The 21,845-nt window shown below is 38.1% G+C and overlaps 1 protein-coding gene across 5 annotated transcripts in view; it reads right to left on the bottom strand.

Annotated features, from left to right (window-relative positions):
* The window catches only part of SPPL3 (signal peptide peptidase like 3), a 62,795-nt gene that overhangs the window by 34,630 nt on the left and 6,320 nt on the right, over positions 1-21,845 (bottom strand). Inside the window, exon 2 of one of the 5 annotated variants that reach the window (XM_075110500.1) lies at positions 9,978-10,129. The exons of the other annotated variants lie outside the window; for them this stretch is intronic. Within the exon in view, the coding sequence (XP_074966601.1) occupies positions 9,978-9,979 (2 nt within the window). The 5' untranslated portion in view covers positions 9,980-10,129. The remainder of the gene's footprint in view (positions 1-9,977; positions 10,130-21,845) is intronic. 5 annotated transcript variants of the gene reach the window in all.

Raw genomic sequence — 21,845 nt, 5'->3', positions numbered from 1 at the left:
ATGTCCCACTAAAACCAGATTTTCCTAGGCAGGTTTGGTTAGGGTTCACACAGGCATTTCAAAGTTGTAACCAGAGAATGATTCCGCTGTTTATCAGACAGAGGGCTCAGCAAAACATTTTCACACTATTAGATACCGTATATATAAATATATATGTATGTATTTTTACACATCCAACTAGAAAACCCAATTTCCTCTTCTACACTTCCCAGACAGCTGAAGTATACAGCCAGTAAGGCATGAGGAGAAGGAATCTTGTAAAAAAAAAACAAAAAAAAAACCAAACAAACAAAAAAAAAACCCCACCAACATTTTCTGTTAAAAACATTATCTGAGCTACTCTTTCAATTCACCTGTTTGCCAACAGAACAAAGAATTACATATTTCACAGCGTTTAAGAATTAGAGTAACTGGAAGATTTCCAGATTTCACATTCAGCTCAGAGTACTCACTTCCCCGCAGGAAGGGGAGCACAACTTCCACTCCCTGCATGGAAGCATAAGAACACCTTACTCATTCGCAGGGGCATTACCTCCAACCAACAACAGGAACAGCATCCCTGTATATCAAAAGCATCCTCATCTCCCAGGGTCTCAACCACTCTGGGGGACCCACAATTAAAACAGGATACTTGGAAGCAAAATTTGCCATCAGTGGTTAATTGAGAAAAATTACATCTTCAAATAAGTTGTACTGGACACATATATCTGAGTATTAAGTAGCCAGAACCAAAATAAACATCCAAAACCATGTTGAAAGTCTTTGACGTTGCTGCAACAGAAAATACAGGCTTTTTTATTTCATCCAACACCTTTGTAGACTGAATGGGAGCCTGGATACATAATTTTCACCTTTTACCTACACCAAAAAATAAATTTACTTTTTTTGAGGGTCACTGTTTTATTGAGGAGGGAGGACTGGTTGGTTGATTTGGCTTGGGTGGGGTTTTTGCTGTAGAACAGCCAAACAAAAAAAGACCTGGGAACCTCCCTTCCTTTCTTTCTCAAAGAAAGGAAAAACAAGATGTCATGAAAAACAGGGCATGCTTTTACTACCAAATACACGTCAAGGAATCCTCTCCAGAAGTAGATTTGAAATTGTACCACAAGTATACACAACTGCAAACATTTTTTGAAAATGTGAACAAACCCTCCATACAATGATGCCTGCAAATTTAGTAGGTATCATTTCAAGCAGTTAAACTGAACACGAATATATGGAAAAACACACCTGACACCAAAACATAGAGCCTGTTAGCAGTGAATGCTTTACTCAATTCTGTATTTTAATTGTGTCCTGTTTATTTTAATTGAGCTGTTTCACCAGCTAACTTGCCCCAGAACACTGGCATCCTACTACAGACCAGCCCCAGCAAACTGCTGAGCTGAGGCACAGCCCTGGTTTTTACTTTTTAAAACAATTATTACTTTCACCCCTTCTTGACCGTTAAATCAAAGAGGACTCCAGCTTAAGATAGGATTTGCCTATATTGGTTTGAAAATCAAAAGTCTGAGGCAAGAGAGACTAACAAGGTAGCCCTACACTGTAAATTTTAGCCACTTTAAGTTAGCTCACCTCTGACTTCAGTGACATTAATAGAGCTCTGCCAACAAATTCTCCTTTTTCAAACATTTGCAATTACAATTAGCTTGGGTTTTGCTAGTAAAACTTATTTTATTCATGGGCAGGAAAAGAATAAAGAAGTGGGAAAATTACCCCAGCAAACCAGCAAGCTGACCTGGCATATTATCATTTTTATGAAGTGAGTTTTCATTCAAGCCAGCAGTTGCACAATTACTAGGTACGACGCAAAGGCGAAAGGAGTCAACATGTGGCCAGGGACAAAGTGGGACTAAAACCCTTTCAGGGGCAGCTTACAGTGAGGTCTGACTAAGCGCATTGTAACACACACACTTATAATCCAAGCTTTACTAGAGCTAAGGTAATTTAAACAAAATTAACCTTCCAACTTCCCTCTAACTAACCTTCTACACAGAAGTTAGCACTGGTTTAATTAAGTCAGTTTTCAAAACAGACCACAAGTACTGTAGCTGCTGAAATCTATGACAACATTTTATAATATTTGGTGCTATTTCAGTCCTTTCAGATTTGTTTTCACTAGTAAACTCTGCAGTTGCAGCATGCAGTAGTATCCACCTCTTGAAAATTATCATAAAGTTATCTGTCCCCACAAGCTCTTGGAACACCCGTACACTTTTATAACCCCTGGTGTTATAGGTGTCTCCAGACACCTTTGCTACAGCTGCATGATCCTACAACAGTATAACATCTTGAGGCATGGGCCACCCATTAACGAGACTGTCAGGTAAACCCCAGCATCATTAGCATGTAAGGTATTCTGTGAGGTACAAGCAGCAGCCATACTGCATTTGCAACGGCTGAACTATTACCATGTTAAAAAACATGTTTCATGAGAACAAGAAAAAGAGGTAAGGCTCATTTGCTGAGCTAAGTAAAGCAATTGTCTTGTCTGCAATTGCCTTTACAGTTTATCAATTTATAGAAGGCTTCAGTGTACTGCAGAGGATAGATTCAAGTTTTGCTGTAGTACCATAGAAATTGCCAAACAAAAATATTAATATAAAGCTTTTGTGGAAGAATTAAGATCAGCAAATATCAGAACAAGATGTAAATGTATAACTATTAAAATATACATAAATACATGTATGAGACATCTGACAAAGCAAGAAAGTTGCGGCTTAGCCACAAGAACGCACTGACCACATAGGAAGACTTTGCTCATCTGGAAAACTGTTTCCACAAATTTCACAAATAATCAAAAGGGGGACTGGAAGGAGGGAGAGGAGGTCAAATCAAGATGTTACACGCAATCCTTTCTTGACAGAGCCTCAAGCATATTTCTTTACGTAAATTTTCAGATTCCAACAGACCAGTGAACTCTACAAAGGTCAGTCCAACATTTAGCCTACCCAAAAGCTTTGCTGAAACAGCTCTTCTTTCTAAATTACCACTTGCAACTGTATGAATTTTCCAAAAATAGCCTTTTTTACATCAGGAAAAAAAAGGCAAATCAAGAGAGTGGTTACTGTAATTTAAGTCTACAGAGTACCACGGTGCAAGCTGTCTATAGTTCCATGCTAGACAGCCTCATCGTGAGCCAAACAACACTGTGCTTTCAGGAACAGCCATTTGGAAATGTCAGTGGTTATCCCTGGCACAGGAAAGTTTTCTCCAATTTTGACAGCTAAGACCTTTTTGGGTTATAAAGGTATCAGTTGATATCCCAGTCATACATGCAACCCAGAGTTTTCAATCACTTGGTACTACAGTTCTGCATTAGACAGAAGACTGCTTAGCGCTATGTTTCATTTTATGGCATTTACTCTACTTACAGAAAGAAGATAAAAACTTCCCCAAAGTCTTCAACTTAGGTTCCTATCTATGTTTTGATCTCTGTAAGCCTTTTTCTACTCAACAGAAAAGCTCATTAACAATTACTATAATCACTTAAAACACAAGGATGCTCCCTACTTCCAGTTTACAATGAAGTACATTTACTGCTTGAAGAAGAGTATGAGTCTCATCTGCACAAGAATCCCCCATTCAATAACAAAGACCCATCCAAGGTATATAGTCAGATGCCTACAGCCTAACAGTTACTGCTGCTAGCCACAGTACAGTCAGAACAGACTTGACGTGGGCTCAATGTGGGTATTTTGCTCTTACAGGAGCAGGAAGACCAGTTCCGAGCAGGGTTAGAAGCCACTGCAGTGAAAATGTTGACAAGCAATTTATACCGTGACTCAATGTTGTTAAAACAGCTACTACAACACAAGTTAATATTTTCCACAGCATCTCAGAGGACCCTAAGCCATAATGAAAAGTTGTCCAAGCTGATAAAACATGGGAGTTTTCATTATTTGGGATTAAATATTTGTCATAGTCTTCACTGCTGCTCCATCTGGATCAGGAAAACAGTAGTGAGCAAATATCTCACAATTAAGAGATTAATGTACAATTAATGTACCACCTCTCACAACATGTCCTGCAGAAGTATTTTATAGATACTTTTGTATCTGTATCACACAGGAAAAAAATTAGGTTTTGATTTAGTCAAAATTAGGTTTTTGATTTAGGGGAAAAAAACCCAAACCACAAGCCAAAAAAAACCCAACACCCCCAAATGCAACCTTCTCTCCCATATATTCCCAGAGCACCAAAATACGCTCACATAATTGCTCGTACTGGACCAACCTCACTTTTGAGTACCTTAAAACTGTGCCACTCAGACTCTAAGTTGTTCTAAATTTAGAAAAGTGGATGATAGTAAGGTTTTGGCTCTGCACTTGCTCATCTTAAGAACAACAAAAAGGTTATCAGGTCTATAGTAGACTGAAAGCTCTCCAATAGCATCAGATTACTTTGGCAGACACACACACAAAAGTCAAACATCTAAGCTGAATCAATCTATTCTCCAAACATACAAGTATGGTCAAAAGGCATATTGATAGAACCACCGTCATCGTTATTTCTGAAAAGATATGAAAAAAGTGCTAGTAGGGGAAAAATGAGCTTCAAGTGGGTCAAGGAACTACCAGCAATTGAACCCAAAGAATTTAAGATATGTTTAATTTCTTTATTGAAGCGGAAGCACTGACTGAAAATAACACCCCTTCTACTTTCCAATATAAGTGAAACGCAAGTTTAAAACAAAACAAAAAAAACTCCTCCACCAAACCTTTTATGTAGTCAGGAGAAAAGCTTTAAGTGAAGTCTCACACCAGGCTTTCTGTAATACTGTAGTGATAATATTTCACAGTTTCAGTACTTCATTTGTAGAGGAATAATGCACTGCGGTTCACAAAACCAGGAGTGTAATTCTAAAAAAAAAAATTAAAAATCAAACAGCAACATATTTTGCTTTTTAAAAAGCAAATGCAAGGCACCTTCTTTAGAAAGAATAAACTCCTTTAAACAGGCAAAAAAATGTCAAGCATCAGATATCATTAGGTTCTACATTACTGGTATGTCAAACAGCAGCTTTTCGCTGCTGAATGGATCCCACCCAGAGAGAACGCACAAAGCCATATTTGAACACACAACGATTCCCATGATTAGTTCAGTTACAACTGAGGCAGTGGAGACGGGAAATTAAGCTGAAAACTGGGATTTTGCTCCTGTTCTGATGCAAGCCATTGACTCCCTATTAACTTGAGTTAAAATTCTCACACCCACAAGCACATGACACACTCCAGAGAGTCTCTTAATCAAAGGGAAAGAATGGCTATTTTACTTAGTACAGAAAGAAAACAGAAACAAGTGAATCAGACAGCTACATGTATTTATTAGAGGAAGAAAATTTCTGAGTATTAAGCACTGAAATGATACACTACAAAGACAGACAGTCAATGCAGCATGTTTCCAAGGTAAATATGCCAAAGGCTTAGTGACTCAGGGTAGCGTGAAGCTGGGAAACAGAACTTCAGCTTAAATTATCAGTATGGCACTAAATGAATATAAACAGACTCTAATGCAATTAACTTGTTAAAAGTGCATATGATTTGGTACAGAAGTCAATTAAGGTTCTACATTATGAGCATTATGATTTTCTTATATTATTGAGGCTACTAATACAAGTATTTTGGATAGACACTTCTGTAGTCACATTTTCCCCGAGGTGTTCTCTCCTCTTCATGTCTCTTCTTTTTAATCCTATTTTCTAAGAGCAAACAATAAATAGAGCACAGGAAGGAGAGAGGACTATTAAGGGAGAAGGCAGGCACCGGTATTTAAGTGTGATTTTAGCTTTAGTGTGAGCAGAATTATCGGCCTGTCACTGGAATGAGTGCAGAACAGAGTTTCTAAGATGACTGGAAGAGATAAAGTACATAGTTGGGGAGAAGCAGGCACACAGGGAAAACACCAAATGAAGGAATTACAAGATTAAAATGACCTAAAATTGTGTTACTAGCAATAGGAGCATTCACATTCTTTCCCAGGGTTTTCCCCACACCAAACGGTAAACTGATCCAGTTGAACAGTTTTTCCCCCTCAAATCCACGTTCATTTTTAGACTATCAACTCCATATCCACACAATCACTAGTGACAACACAAGAGATGGCAGTTCTTCCACTTTCATGCACTGTGCTTTCAGGGAGGGGTGGGTGGAACACCAAAACCCAAACAACACAAAAAATTAAGGGACCTGTTCCAAACATATTATCCGGTATGTTCTTTTCAGTCTGGAGAAACAAGAAAAAGGAGGAGAACGTGTCCTCCTGCTCTTTTGTACTCATTCTGAACAGTAGAGGTTTAATGAAATGATAACGTTCAGACAGATTATTAGAGGCATCTCACATGCTGAGCCTCTGAATGTTGCCAGGCTTATTAACAGCAAACTTTCACAACAGCAGCTGTCATGTCTTCAATACTGCGCCACATCAACCTTTCGGACAAATTGAAGTATATGAGGCTCCATGTACAGGACCAAGTGACATTTATATTTGACCAGTATCAAATTACACCCATGTGAAAATGTAACTAGTTTTATCAGAGAGATAGTCTTTTCATTATGCATGATGATTCTTCTACAAACACAGAATTGAAATGTACACACCAAAGCCAGTGTCAGACAACACAGAGGGTAAGTCTCTAATATTTCTGCAAGCCTGGGGTAACCAGGTTCAAAAGCTACTAGAAATCCCAAATGAAACCAAAAAGATTGGTTTCACTGGACAAAATGTTTGCCTTTTAAAAAAGCAAACTTCTGTGTAAAGGCATCAAGATGAAAAGTAAGTTCTCTCATAGTCACAGGTCATCCATTAGTTTGCAATGGTCATCCTAAATATACAACTGACACTGTAGCAAAAGGACCCAAGATAACATGTTCACATCTCCCTCTTAGCAGAACATTCATTTTATTTCATTTCATTAATTCAAGTTGTACTCATTTAACGGGTGTTGTACACTAGACAAACTGGAACACATCAGAGCAGTCATCCACTTCTAAAAAAAAAAAATGTTTTTACTTAAGTGTTGATTAAATGTTACAGCAGAGTCAGATTAAATCTTCAACAAAAGAACTCTAACCCAGTCAGAAGTCCAGTACAGCACTGCTAGGAGCAGCCACATCAGATTTTTCAGGTGTTATTAAAAATCATATGACACTTCCAACCACATGGATAGAAAACTCATATATACAAGTCAGGTTAACTTCTATTTTTCCCACCTTTAACAGAATTGTTTTGAAAAGTGCAAACTGACACTTCTGTATGAATCCTGAAGTCCACTGAAACAATAGTCTCTAATTTTTACATTACCTTAAAATATTTTCCCTAAGGATTAGGGAGTTAATAGCTCAATACTTTTAGGAAAAATACAGAACCACTGGGCTCAATAGGGATGTCCATGTACCAGCAGGCTCCGAATGACTTAATATATGCCTGGCATCTAGGAGCTACTATAAAACAAACACTCTGTGGTTTTGAAGACATGCTGCTGATGCTATAGTAGAGGACTAAGCTTTCCAGGAAATTTCACATGCTGGAGGCCTAACTGCTGATCCTTCAGCAGCTATTTTGATTCACTTTCTCATGTAATATGTGTAGTAAACAACAAAATATAAATTAAAGTAAGCGTCCAGATTTAAGCATTTCAAACAAACAAAATTGTCTTTTCAACCCAGCAAGAGTCTCATGCTATCATATAATGCATACAAGTAAAAATCAAACAGTATTTGTGGAGAGGAACAATCTCTTGTTAGACCAGCTAATATACAACTGGAGAGAGAGATAAGCTTCTCCATACATAAACATGAGAGGTTTTGAAATCCTCAGGGGGTATATAAACCACCTACGTATCAGTTAGTTTAAAAAATTGCCTCTCACCACAATTACATTTACCATCACATCAACAATATTAGAAAACTGGTATAGTTACTAACTAAAATTTGAAAATCTTCAGTTTTCCTGCTTGAGGAAAAAAAGTGTAGAGCTAAAAGGTACACAAAATGTATTAAGAAAACGAAAAGGGATTGTCACAGTTCTCTAAGCAGCACCTAGAAACTGGTAAGGGGAAAAAATATCCCTCAGATGCACATGCAATTTTTTACCCATCAATATTGCTGAAATTTGGAATTTCAAGACGCATTAGCATATTTGCTTAAGACTTCTTCTAGCCATTCCAGTTTCAAGGTAGGCAGCCAGGATACATTTTTAAAGCAGTAGTCTGTATAATCAGGGATGTAAGACAGCTCATATAAAATAGAAGTCTAGCTCCACGAAATTGTTTCAGTTACACACATTTAATTAATTTAATCTTCAGAACTTGCTGGAGGTTTTTCCCCATACACATACAATGTATATGGGAATGCCTTAAAACCATTACGTACAACCTCCGTTTTCTTCCCCAAATCCTATATCATACCTGTAACATTTCTGTATTTTCTGAATCCAGAAAATTGTTTAACACTGATAGAGGACAGCTTTCTAAAACCGATCTCAATCAAAAAACTACTTTTTTTCCAACCAGAATGCAAATATCCAGAGTCTTCGAAACATTACAAACATATTTCTTATGCCGCTCCTAACCATTCCTTCCTTTCTAACTTGGCACCCCTGCTCAGTTTCATCCTTGTTCTGGATTCCCGTGCCTCAAAGCCGCCTACAAAAATACTTCAGAGGTAAATCCTCCCAATATCCCTCAGTAATCCTCAGAGTTACTTTAAGCAACAGACTGAAAATACCAGAGACCCCTGGGAAGCCAGAGATTACATGCTGTTGTACTGCATTTAAACCTCTGCCATATTTCTTGCTCAGGAACAAAATTCTTTCCTGGAAAAGGTTTTGTAGTGAACATCCAGATGTTTAACCTTCCTAAAAATAACCAAGTTCACCCTTGGAATGCTCTTTTAATCCCAGAGCACCATACAGGCAAAAGCTCTCACATCAGACCAGAGAAAGATAAACGCAACTCCAACAAAAGTTAAACTCAGAAAAATGTAGTAGCAAGATGACAAAGCTGACTCAAACATATTAGCAATTTTTGTGCATTGTTAGTTTAAGTATTATACATAAGCCACCTACTAAATTTAGATGTAATTGGCATTGTTTGTCATTTTGCTTTGATTCCTGTAACTAAAAATTATATGCTATTTTAAGTCATAATAATATTAAAATGCTATTTCACTTTCACAGCATTATTCAGATTTGAATGTACAGAGTGATGAACAAAGTGAAACCAATAATTTAAAAATAACGCTTAATAGTCCTTAATATTTTATTTGAAAACTACTTTTGCATAAGAAGTAATGCACAGTGGGGATGTAGCTACCATAAATTTTAAGCTGATTTTAAAATGGTATTTCATTACTGCTTGGTGTCTGGGGGACTTTTAGGTTAAGATTTTATGCACGAGCAACTACATCTTGTATTTTTGAAATACAAAAAGATAAATTTGTCTTAATCAAGTGATTAATTTCATCAGCCATGCATAAAGTTGCAAATCAAATACTAGATTTGGAGACAGAAAAGTCTCCAGAAAAATACATACAGGAAAATACATTTCATTGACAGACATCAATTCCAAAAGTTTACAGAAACAAAGACACAGAATGCAGAAGAAATATGCTGCTGCTGCTTCTGGAGCTTCAAAAAGTAATTTTAATATTTGAAGTTTATAAGTAGCATCTAGCTGGAACAAACTTATGCTTAGCGTATCAAATTATTAAGACACAAAAACCAGCTCTGCTCAAATTCATCCCAAACTAGGAAAAAAACCCTCTGAAAAATCACTTTGAAAAACACGGCTTCAGTCCACATACAAGTACTAATCCCCACCATACAGCCATTTAACTGTCACTTTTGCATAGCTTCTAGTGTGTGAAAACACCAAAAACCTCTGGCTAAGAAACAGGAAAGAGCTTTGGAATCTCTATTAAACATTATTCTTCCCCAGATTCCAAGAGTGAAGATCCAGGTGACTGCTTGAGACTTACATCAGAGATCCCAGATGGTCCACACCAGATTTTTGTCAAGCCCAGCAAATGAAGGCTAGAACGATGCTGTTCCAGGGGTGGACCAAAGCATGGCTACAGGAGCTTCCCCAAGTGCAGGCACAAACCACAGCTAAAGTCCCATGTCACTATACCTGGAAAGAAAGACACACATGCATATGCACACACAAAAGACTTTCCCTTTCAGCTTTCCTGTCTACCACTCTGGAAACAAGCACAGGCTGATGACAAAGCAAAAACTGCTCTAACACTTCACAGGAAGCAAAGCGCAGAATTAAGCAATTTAAAATCAAAACAGGACAAAGTGTAAGACATTTCTCCTATATGTTAATTTTAAGAGCGTTCTAAATCAAGGTATCAGAAATGCAAGAAAAAGCAAATAATTATCTAAAAGGAACAAAGTTGGGCAGCGTCTTAATGTGAGAAAGTGACGAAAACCGGGACAGATGTGATTTCTGGGTGAAAAACTGAAGGGAACTTTTCTTCATCGAGGACTTAACACAGGTTTGTCCAAATCTCTCCAGAAATTATAACAGTACAATTCTTAGAAAAAACATTTTCAACCCCAACCCAGTTCTAAAAATACTAGATACAGGCAGATCCACGCTCAATGGCACACACCTTATGGCAAGGGCTCACATTTATTTGTGATACTGCAGGAGATGCTTATGAGATGGCAGTTGTCCAAGTCGAAGAGAAGTTTCCAGACAGCAATTAGGACTCACTGACACCTCAGCAGATGAATGGGAATACTTGCCTTTTTTTCAGCTGTCGTGTTCTCCACAAATTTGTTTTAAATGTTCATGTTCAGTCAAATGGTGTTGTAGCAAATAGACACAGAGGTTATTCCAGTCCTCTTACCTAGAGCACCTGCAGCACTTCATTTACAAGGCCTTGCTCCCCGCACAGTCAGTAGAGAGAGACACGCTTCTACTAAGGGTTTGCAATTATCCCCTGGTCTCACCATTCAGATCAAGTACTTATGCAGTCCTAGACTTGGAGTTTAAAATTAAGATGACGCAAATAATCCATCCATATTTTCTAAAGCAGATATGAGTAAGAATTCAATAATCTACATAAACTTTGTTTAATAGTTGGTATTTTCTTTCTCTGATTAATAACTCATGGTGAAGGCAAGAAACATATGGATTGACATTAGTATGATTTTAGAAAACTAGATACAAAACACATACAGCCCAGAATAGTTTTCACCCAATTTAGCTCATGATGAAGCCAACCTTCACTCTTTTCTCTTTCAACAGCTCTCACTTACGTTCACCTAAGGAACCCTGTAGGAAACCACAGACATTACTAAATATTGGGAACCCTGCAGCAGACAAATGCTGCTTTAACCAGGAATGGGATGAAGAAGAGTTTGCTCTAGGCTTCTCTCATGTTATAGAAAGCCAATTTGCTTATCAATTCCTTTTAGGGGGAGAACGACAAGAGATTCCAGAGACGTAATTATCTACATGAAATCATGTTTCACAAAACAGAAAGTATGAGCCACAATTTCCACTCTCCTGGGAATAAAGGAGGACAAATATCTGATCATATTAGTCCTTGACACAGGAAAACAGTATGGGTTTTTTAAGAAGACAGACTAGAAAAGCACCTTCTCTTTTAACATTAGGCACCTCATTTTCTCCTGCAGTAAGTGTGCAATGGCAACACTACCCCACTACAGACATGGCACCACTACAATGGAGACACATCTTTCATTCTAATGTATTCAGCTATGTTGATGATTTTAATCTTTTTGTATTAAAAAGAATGACTAATAACTTTTTCTGAAGACAGGGAAGGATATACAAATTATCCACCATAATTCAGACAAGACAGAATTGAATTCATATTACTTACAGCAGCAGGAAAAGAAAAGAGGCGGAAGTAGCATAACTAGCTTACGATATGCAGTCACAACATACCACAGAATTATCATTAGTTTTGTAGTCTCCACTATTAGACATGGACAGTGAAGATGCTACCATCAGTTCTCTTCAGTGTTGATATGTTTAACACATACCTTAATGTTGCCTCCTCTTTGAACTCCAACCCACACTAAAATAGTCTTCTGGATTTATTACCTACTCTGCCATGGCCTCCTATTAATTTCATAATTAGAAAGATGTCTCCTTTTGGTTTCTGAGACCTGCAGGAGAAACTCTGCTAAGTATGAAACTGCCAGTCATCAAGTATTTAGGGAACTCGCAGCCTTCCCAGTTTCAGGCCCTCAGTACTAAACAGAGAGATCTCTGAATGTGTTTTTCTCTAGGGGAACACAAATCTAGTTTGGGGCACAATGTTTCTCCTAACCACATCACTTTGTATGCACCAGACAAAACGAGGCTCTTCAAAATATGTGGCTCTTCCCTTCTACCTTCAAAAGATAGAGACCATGAATCAGAAGGTTATATATTTTCTTTTGTAAACTGTGAGCTACCTTAGCAATACTGTTCTATAAATTTAGAAGACAGATATTGTGAGCATAAGCAGGGTGTATTATTTCCCTGCCCATCTTTCTGTGCAATTCTAACAGTGTCTTAATTAGCAGCATGAATTATTTGACATGCTAATAGGACAACAATCAAAGCACAGAATTATGATTTCCCTGAAAGTTCAGATGGAAGACATCAGCTAGAGATAAACCACCTGAGACATTATTAGCAGAAGACAAACAAAAATACAAGCACCTCTACTATGTCCAAGCCCAGACTATAGCACAAATGAAAAATTCCTTTACAAAACACAATACAGCTATATGAATGCTATGATGCTCCTCATGGTGAGCTGTGAGAAATAAGCGACTGAACCTGGAAATGTCCTCGCACATCTGTGACAGTTACCTCTTAATGCTCAGCCTCCTGTCACAGGCAAGTTATAGCAAAACTGTGGTGTCTGTAGCATTTGATTACAGACTTCTGATGCCACAGCATAAGCCATTCAACAGAAATTATTTTCTTTCAAGAAGTTAAACAATTATGAATTCACAAAACAAACAAAAAACAGTACAAGTGAATGCTCCAAAGTATAGAAGCTCTTCCTAAAGTTTGTGTTACAGGTTCTTTAAATTTAAAATAAACTTATGTTTAGTGCTTCCAGAGTCAATTATTCTTTCTCCAGAACAATTTGGAATAGTCGAGTGACACTACAAGACAGCTCAAGTTTCTGGGATCTTAAAACTGAGGATGTTCTGGAACAGCAGAAATATTTCTTTTTATAATTAGCAAATAAACCAAACAATCTGAAGTGTCAGAATAAACAAATAGGCCAGAAAAAGCATCACAAAATTGCCCAGAACTAACTATCCATACAGGCAAGTTTAACGACTAGTTACATGGAAACTCTTTTTAAGGACAGTCCTTTAACAGTTAATATTGTAATTTTTTTTCACTAATACTAATGATCTGTAACACTGTTTCTATTTTCTAAGAGACAAGCACTTCACTGTAATGAGACCAAGAAGCGATATAGCAGAAGTATTTTCAACTCCAGCATACGCAACGCAAAGCTGCTATTTAGACAAAATGTGTGGCTAGTAGCTAAATGAACAGAGGACCTAGATTCAGGACCACATACGAGCTCGTAACTCCCATTTCAACTACAGAAATGGCATATGTCTTAGTGTGAAAATTACACTTGGTACAGAACACCGCGGCTTGTTAATAAGCCAAGCAGGTAACTGATTGCCTCACCATTAAACGCTGCTGAGATCACAGTCTTCTAATTCTCTCTTAACGTCATGAAAGCAACAACATGGATCTTAAATCCAACCAACACAGTTATGTAAAGGGTTTCTCAGCTGCTCACTTTCCATTTTCTACCTAAAAGAGTTTTTGTAACTTTCCAGCAGGGAAAGCATAGCTTGGCTAGGCAGCGAGGAGGTTTTGTAGCTGATCTAAAGCAGAGCAACACCTTACAAGGAATTAGGAACCACCCCACTAATCATATGGCAGCAGAAATATAAGACCTTTCTTGAACTTTCCCCAGCACACCTTCACATTCACAGGATCTTTCTTCCTGGGGAAAGAGGGCCTCAACCTGACAAAGGTCAATCATTTTCCTAATTGCAAAATGAAAAGCGAGTTCTGGTACATCTCTGGTATATTTATACCATAATAAAAGATTTGAAAAAAAGCCTTTTGTTACAAAAATTCCAAATGGTATTACAGAGTTATGCAGGATTTTTATGTTCCCTACTTGCCATGTATCAGAAATGGGGAGGGGGAACTTTCAGTTTAGTAACACAAGAATTAAAATTTAAAAAAAAAAAAAAAAAAAAAAAACAAGGAAAAAAGAAAAAAAACTTGGTTACCAACATGCTAAAAATTTAACTGAGGACTCAGTTAAATTCATTAAGAAAATGTCCACTTAGCACTGATTTCTAAAAATAATCTTGATATATTATATGCCCATAACACTTTTAGTTAAAAAACATCTACTACTCAAAGCAAACTTTATTTCCAAAATAAGAGCACTATAAAGTTCTATTACTTGGGCATTTTGCAAAGTCACTGCCCACAACCTTAAGAAAATCTAAATACTTGCTGAATTTTACAATGTTGAATAGCTTGCATGGGAAAAAAATGTGGGACATCACTCCCCTTATAAGGCACCATACTTTCTAAGAATCATAAATTCACATCATTCCTACAACTATTTTTAAATTTTTTCCACTCTCTTGCACAAATTGCCAGCAAAAGAATTAATAAGCCAGAGAAATGGAGGGCAAGTTGGATCTCTTCAGATGATTGGGGGCATTATTCAGTGTCCAGAGGGGTCAGGAGATTCTGTTATCTTACTTCAACAAACAGGTCAGTTTTGAAAGACTATGGCACTGCAGCCTTTCCAAATTAGTTGTACACATCCTATTAATAAATTGCCATGGAGTTCTGGAACCCTGTTCATCCAAAGCTATCCATTCCCTATGCAGTACTAAGATACAGGATATTCAACATCAAGTTTCCTAATAGCGTGGAAAAATTCAATTACAAAAACCTTCCAAGGCTGCCATTAGTAACAAGAGATAACAAATTTTCACACTTTACCATAATGAAATGAAACTATATTAGCGTTTTCCAGAACTGAAGCAATACATTATTTGAACAATGTTCCAGACAACTGAGTCTTTAACATAAGAAAATGCAGCCTATCTTCTAGTAATGCAATTCAGCCTCATCCCAGACACTGCCGGTCATCCAAGTCCAGACACGGCATTCTTTCGAATAAGGTTGTTCAAGATAAATACTCTATACAATTAACAGCTCAACTTCACCTTCTTCCTCTTCCAGCAATATTACCCGAGTATTCAACATCCTCTGAAGATCCAGGGCTAAGTTCATCTCATGTGCAACTTAGCCGATGCAGATCATCCTGGCCATATTTATCAACATTGAACCATATGCAGAGCATTATGGTTGTCATGGTGCCAGCAAGCAGTTAAAAAAGGGCCGTGACAAAAGAAAACAGATTAATTTGTGACAGAAAGAGAGGCCTCTCAGGACATGCAGGGAAATTTCTGTACATCTGTTAGCCTGCAATATTCTGCAAGAGAAGTCCCAGCGCCAAGGGCAGAGCCCCATACCAACACTGCCATGCTGAGACTGTCCTTCAGCCCATTCAGACAAGTGCAGATTTTGCAGGGCCATCGTGGTCAGACTCTTGCCAAGGCATCTTAATTGTGTGAACCGAAGCAACTGCTCAGTTTGCTGCACCAAAAGCTAACCAGGCAGCCCTCAGTTGACAAGCACAGATAATCCAGCACTAGAGACAGGACAAGCTGTCTTGCCTCTGAGATTCTAATAACCAACCTCACCTCGTAAATCTGATTGTACAGCACTGTAAGATAAATACGTAATCATTTTGGCAGCTTTGCTTGGACAGGAAACAACACACTAGCAAAAAGAATACCTAAATATTTAAGACAATAAATCTTAACAAATCTGTAATCTGACTTCTTATGGGATGCAGAGTCAGGTAACTGACTGTAACAAAAAAGTTCAGACCAGAGTAAGAGAGGTATCTCCATCTGAAGCAACACAGAGAAGAACACACAGAAAAAGCACAGTAGGTTTCTTAACAAGCACACAAAGGAATACCACCACTCAATACTATATTTGATCTCATCTAGGAGCCAAAACCAGAAGTTGGTCCTCTTCTATGGGAACAGCTTCACTCGAGACACAAACATTATACTGGAGCGTCCATCTTAAGTGGCCTAACTCGCTCTCAAAGTATTACCTAGAAACATTCTGTGCCTATGGCCGGTTAACCTATTTTCCTCATGACCAGCTCCATCCTTTGTCATTGGGCTCTTGCTCCAGCCATGTTCCTCATCTTGCACAGGCACCCCAAGGCTGTAATCATAGCTCCGCTCCAGGAGAGCAAACTGCCCCAGACCACTAGAAAGTCTGTGCCCAGTTCTGGACTCTGTATCTGTCAGCACGTCTAGATCCAGCAGTACAGATATTCTACTGCTAACCTTTTGTAACTATCTGGAGTATAATACTCGCTGGAGCCTAACAAAAGAGGTGTTTATTCGTAAGGTTTCTTTCTGTAAATGAGAGAAATGATGAAGCAGAGCAGAACTCTGATGGCAGAACATGCTGCTAATCCCAGCTCCTTGGTAAGTCACTGCCTCCTAGTAAAGGAAGTGCAACAGGTGAGGCTTCACAATGGTTCAGAAACCGAGAAAGTGCAAGTATACTTGTACTAGAACCACACAACTGATTATCTCTCAGATACAGGTGGTTTGGTAACTAGCACTACAGAAAAGCTTAACATGTACATATGCAGGTGCTACTGGGAAGAATTAAATTAAATCCTAGAACAGGTCACGGGAGCATACCCTAGCACAGATCCCAGGACCTCTATCTTTTCCAACATCTAAGTATCATCACTTAGTAGTTTACATAGATTCAAAAATGCAACTGGACAAACTGATGAAAGGACACTCGTCTAAGACCTAATGTACAAAGGCACCATGAAGTCCTCTCAGATTTGGAGGGTATTGATCTGACTGTTGCATTGCTTCCTAGACAAAACGCGTCTTTCCATCCCAGTACCAAAAATATTTTTCTTCATTCCTAGGTTTAACTTCCACAGCAATTCCCATACTTAAGTTAGAATAAAGATATTCTGCATGTTTCTAATTTTTTTTATTTTTCAAGATATCGAAATGCAGTAGGCTTTCTAATCAGAAAAAAGGTTGGTTGTTTTTATCACGGTCAAAAAAGAGGATGTTATCTCACCTACATTGACTCTACTGTTGACTTAAAAAAACCAAACCAAAACCACGCTTGACACTTAAGCCAGTATTTTATTATGTACTTGTAAATCCAAACTCTTTTTAGCAATGTATTCAGAAGTCAGATCAAAAAATAAAACTAACAACTAATAGTTTAATCAAAGCATTGAAGAACCAGGCCTTATAATCAAGAAGCCAAAACCAAAGTCAAATTGATCAATATGACCTTGTCATACAGATGAGAGCAGCTGTGAGTGCTATTGATGAGTTGACTTACCCGCACAGTACAGCATTATGACATACACTTTACTGGGTAGAATTAAACACTATTTTTGTAAAAATTCCATAAAAGAATGAGTTAACACCATTAGCACCAAAGTATGAATCTTCAGTGACAATGTTCAAAGTACATTCCTGTATGAGTCAAACCTATAGAGTAGCCAGCCTGTCTCGCCAGAGTTAAGCAGCTTTCATCATGCAGGCTCTGTAGCAACACAAAATAATGTTGTCAGATGATGGCTGGGGAGATTCTGAAACAAACGCGACTATTCACAACTGCACAAAGTGGAGAGAGGGGACTCAGCTGGCATGAAAATACAAAATACAACCCATCAAAACAGGCACCCTGTTTTTGCTATCTCCAATTAAGAGAAAGGCAAACTCAAAAAAAGGTCTTAACAGTAACAAATGCGGCCACTTTACAGTTAAACACACCTCATACATGAGAGACGTTCTGTGACAGACTGGACAGGGCCTGATCTCTGCCTTACAACTTGAGTGCAAGAGAAGCATGGTGCATTAATGCACTTGAGCACCAGGCTTAAGGTAGCAGTTTCAGTTCCAGTTGCAAAAAACTGGCAGCAGAAGAACAGATGGAGGCTGTTTTTAACAAATTCTAGCCCAAATATCTAAAAACCTTTGTTTGTCACAACAACAAAAAGTAGGAACGTTCTTTAGAAAGGGTGCTTTGGGATTCCTATGAAACTTCTTCCAGTAAAGCACCCTGCAGAGTAGTATTTCTGGTTTATGGCAGACTTTTTTAATCTTTTGATTTAGCTTTAAGGTAGCTCCTTTTTGTGTTCCATCTGCAAAAACATAAAAAATAAAGATAAATACAACTAGCTGGAAAACTAACATTGGGGTTCTTGTAAGGCACTTAAGTATGATAAAAAGGTTCTTTCTGTTTTGTACCATCTGTAACTGTGTACAGCTGCATCTGCTTTAGAAGTAGTCAAGTTAGCAGAAAATTAAATAAAAGTCCAGCTCTTCACTACTTAGTTTTAAAGTTTCCATTTTGAAAGAAAAAGCTCTTTAAACTATTTTCAACATAAAGCTTAATCAGATTCTACTCTTCATCCTCAAAACCCTATAGAGATCATAATATTCCCCACTAGACCTTTTAGCCCTTTGTGATAACTTTTCAGAGCAGCTATTCAAGTGGAGGTATAGGACCAGCCACCTCAAGAAAAGAGTTCACAGAGCAGATAACCTTTCCTCCAGCAAACAGACTATCAATCTGAAGTTCTAAATGCGACCAGAATGACCTTGCACCATCAAACCTAGAAAGCAAGACACCGTCATACCTCACCTCGCCAGTCTGCAATACAGGCTACAGAAAGCCGTATAATCCAGCTCTGTTTGTCTCCTGCTATTTCACTGACCTCACCTTTAGCTAACAGTCACCTAGAAATTGGACTTCCCATTGACTAAGTAAGTCAAAGTTATGCTATACATATTTCATCTTGCCAAATGGGTCTGACACAGATGACTGAGATGAATCACAACTGTAGCCTTGAAAGTGGTAAATTTATACTAGTAAAAATAGTCCCTTGTATAACAACATACCATTCAGCATTGGTCTCATACATTCAACATACCTGTACCAACAGCTGGCTGATCCTAATTATAATGATTACTCAGAATTCATTGTTGAATTTCTACCCACTACAGAATTTCCAAATAAACTTAAATGAAGTTTTAAATTGGAGCTAGCTATCCAACAGAAGGAAGGATGGCAGATTGCTAAGTGCCACAGACACCAGAACTGACAGGCAGCAGGGAGAGCCGTAACTCAGCTGCTGTGTTCACCTCTGTCCTGCTAATCACACTACAGCAGAGCTCAAACATTTTGCAATGCTCGCTCTTGCCCAAGCTACGCTATCTCAAGTAGAGTAAACGGAACTTATTAATCCAAGTAACTACTGAAATTAAAATAAATCCTGACAATATACTATCTTAACCTTTGTGGAGAAAGCCCCTGCAAAACTCCCAGTGCATCGCTGTATCACACAGTGCATCAGTGCTGTAGAGACAGGTGCAGCAAATTTACATGCTGAGACCACTTGATTTTTTTTGTACCACCTGAAGCTAGGCTGCACCATGAACCCACCTGTACAGTGTTTTTCCTATTCTAGCAGGAAGTTGCTATTTGTGGTACTACTGACATAAGAAAATGGTGTAAGCTTCTGTGATTCAGTGGAACACTATTAACTCTTAACATTTCTATTGATCTCTAAACTTCTGCCCAACTTTTAAAGCTACTTAAAATTATGTATCATTGCAAATTTACTAGAAGTTATCTTCTGGCTAGTTATCAGATGAACAAAAGAACCTTTTTAAGATACCTCTGTCCAAAAACAGTAGAATGAAGAAGTAAAATTGGGCTTTCAAGACACAAATTGGCAAGCAGGAAAGCACTGACCAGGTAGAACTAATTGGGAACACCAGAGGACTGGAGGGGACTCGGCTTTAGAAGCTAGTAGTTCACGCTGCACAGCACTTTTTTTGCTTTTAGGAGCTGGACTGAAGAATGATCCAGATTCAAGCCTATTCCTGCAGGTAAGCTTGCCAACCTGTACCTAAAGTTAAGATTGTATGTGTGAACAGAGGGTGGAACCCCCTGGGTATCCTCCTGCTTCTCCCACGCTACCTCCATTATGGAGATGCCTGCAGAAATGCAGTGAAGGCATAAAAATGGAGGGGAATCGTTTCAGTCTTCAGCTACGTACCCATACTGTACAGGAAAACAACTTCTTGGGTCAAAAGCCTATGAACTAGCTACAGGAGGTGAAGGAAGAACATCCAAACTGACACAACCCAGACTAAAATACTGTTTTCAGAAGGAGGAGGGGGGAGAAGAAATTAGAGTCAATCATCACCATTTTCCTTTCAGATTCCACTTGTTATGGAAAATGCTACCATTTATAAACTGAAAGATATGATTATCTCTCTCCAACTTCTATATGGGCAACTTCAGTAATAAGAGAGGCATCTTAAGCACAAGATTGTGCAATACAGAACAATTTCCTTAGTGCTTTCTCCTCTCCTTCAGGACACCAGCTGTGATGATTTTAGAGAACCCCTGTTCTGACATCCTGAAAAAGAAAAAGCAACTCCATCCTTAAACCCTGTCCCCACACAAGCAAAGTATAAAAATAGTTTAATTTAATATATTTATTATTTTGAATACTTGCTGTCAATAGGATATTAAAAATGTACTAGTTTCACTGATTAGTTATCAGTTACGGAATACATTTCCAAAAAGCCAGCAGAACATTCTTACTTTCTGACATCCCTGTCTATATGCCATATCACTTAATGTGACATACAGCTACGAAGGCTATCCAAGGGAATCTGGGACCTGGGGCTTAGACCTGGCCCTAAAAAGAAATACTCAACAGAATCTAATAACGAGGATGACAGCCCAATGGCTACACAATTAATCAGTTCCAGGATAATCTCATCAGGGTGCGTCTGGTGGACAGAGAGACACTTCATGTATCATGAGAGCTAAGCTTCTGTAGGGATGGCCCATGAGTGGAGGACCCTGGTCTGGCAGATCAGAGTATTTCAAGCACAGACACTTCTTGTAAAAGATGTAGGAGAAAAGATCACCAACGTTAGCATCTTTGGAAGAATTAGAGAGGGAGAAAGGGGATCAGGAAGTGTTGCCATGACACATATGCTCCATTAATCTTATTAAATCATCACCTTTCAAAGTCAGTTTGATTGCCAGGATCCAGTTCAGCTAGCACACTAGCTCATGTTTCACTCCACTCAACCCACGTAATTGGCTAAATCATTTCAAATTTTAATCTTAATCAGTTACACTAAAGCAATGTAATGCCGAAAAGAAAATGTGCACAATTATTTTCTCTACCAATTCCAGCCTTGGTTCTTCCTGGAAACTTTAGTCAGAAGTCACCAGAATTAAATCATACTGTTTGACTAAATGGCTTGTGTCAATTATTTGCTTTTAGAGTATATCATAATGCTTAGCATCATCAGCAAATGTCAAAGGGCAATAAAGATGGTGGCACTTATGCCAGAGACATTGATACATCACATTACCAAAATAATGAAATAAAATAGCTGAGATACTAAAAAAGAACAGAATCTGTTTTGCTCTTCTTCCAAATTTTAGGAAATAGAACTCACTGCATTTTAAAAAGCATGACATGTGTTTCAAAATACTTCTTGTAGGAAGGTTTCGTAAGTACACATTTTTTGGCATGGTGTTTCTGTGACAAACTACTAATGACAGAGATTTTAGCACCTGAATCTAGTATTTAAAACTCTGGCATTCACCAACACACACCTAATCT

The sequence above is a fragment of the Phalacrocorax aristotelis genome, chromosome 15 (genome assembly GCF_949628215.1).
Source record: "Phalacrocorax aristotelis chromosome 15, bGulAri2.1, whole genome shotgun sequence".
NCBI lineage: Eukaryota > Metazoa > Chordata > Aves > Suliformes > Phalacrocoracidae > Phalacrocorax > Phalacrocorax aristotelis.
The sequence above is the reverse complement of the archived record's forward strand: the minus strand, read 5'-3'. Positions and strand labels throughout refer to the sequence as shown.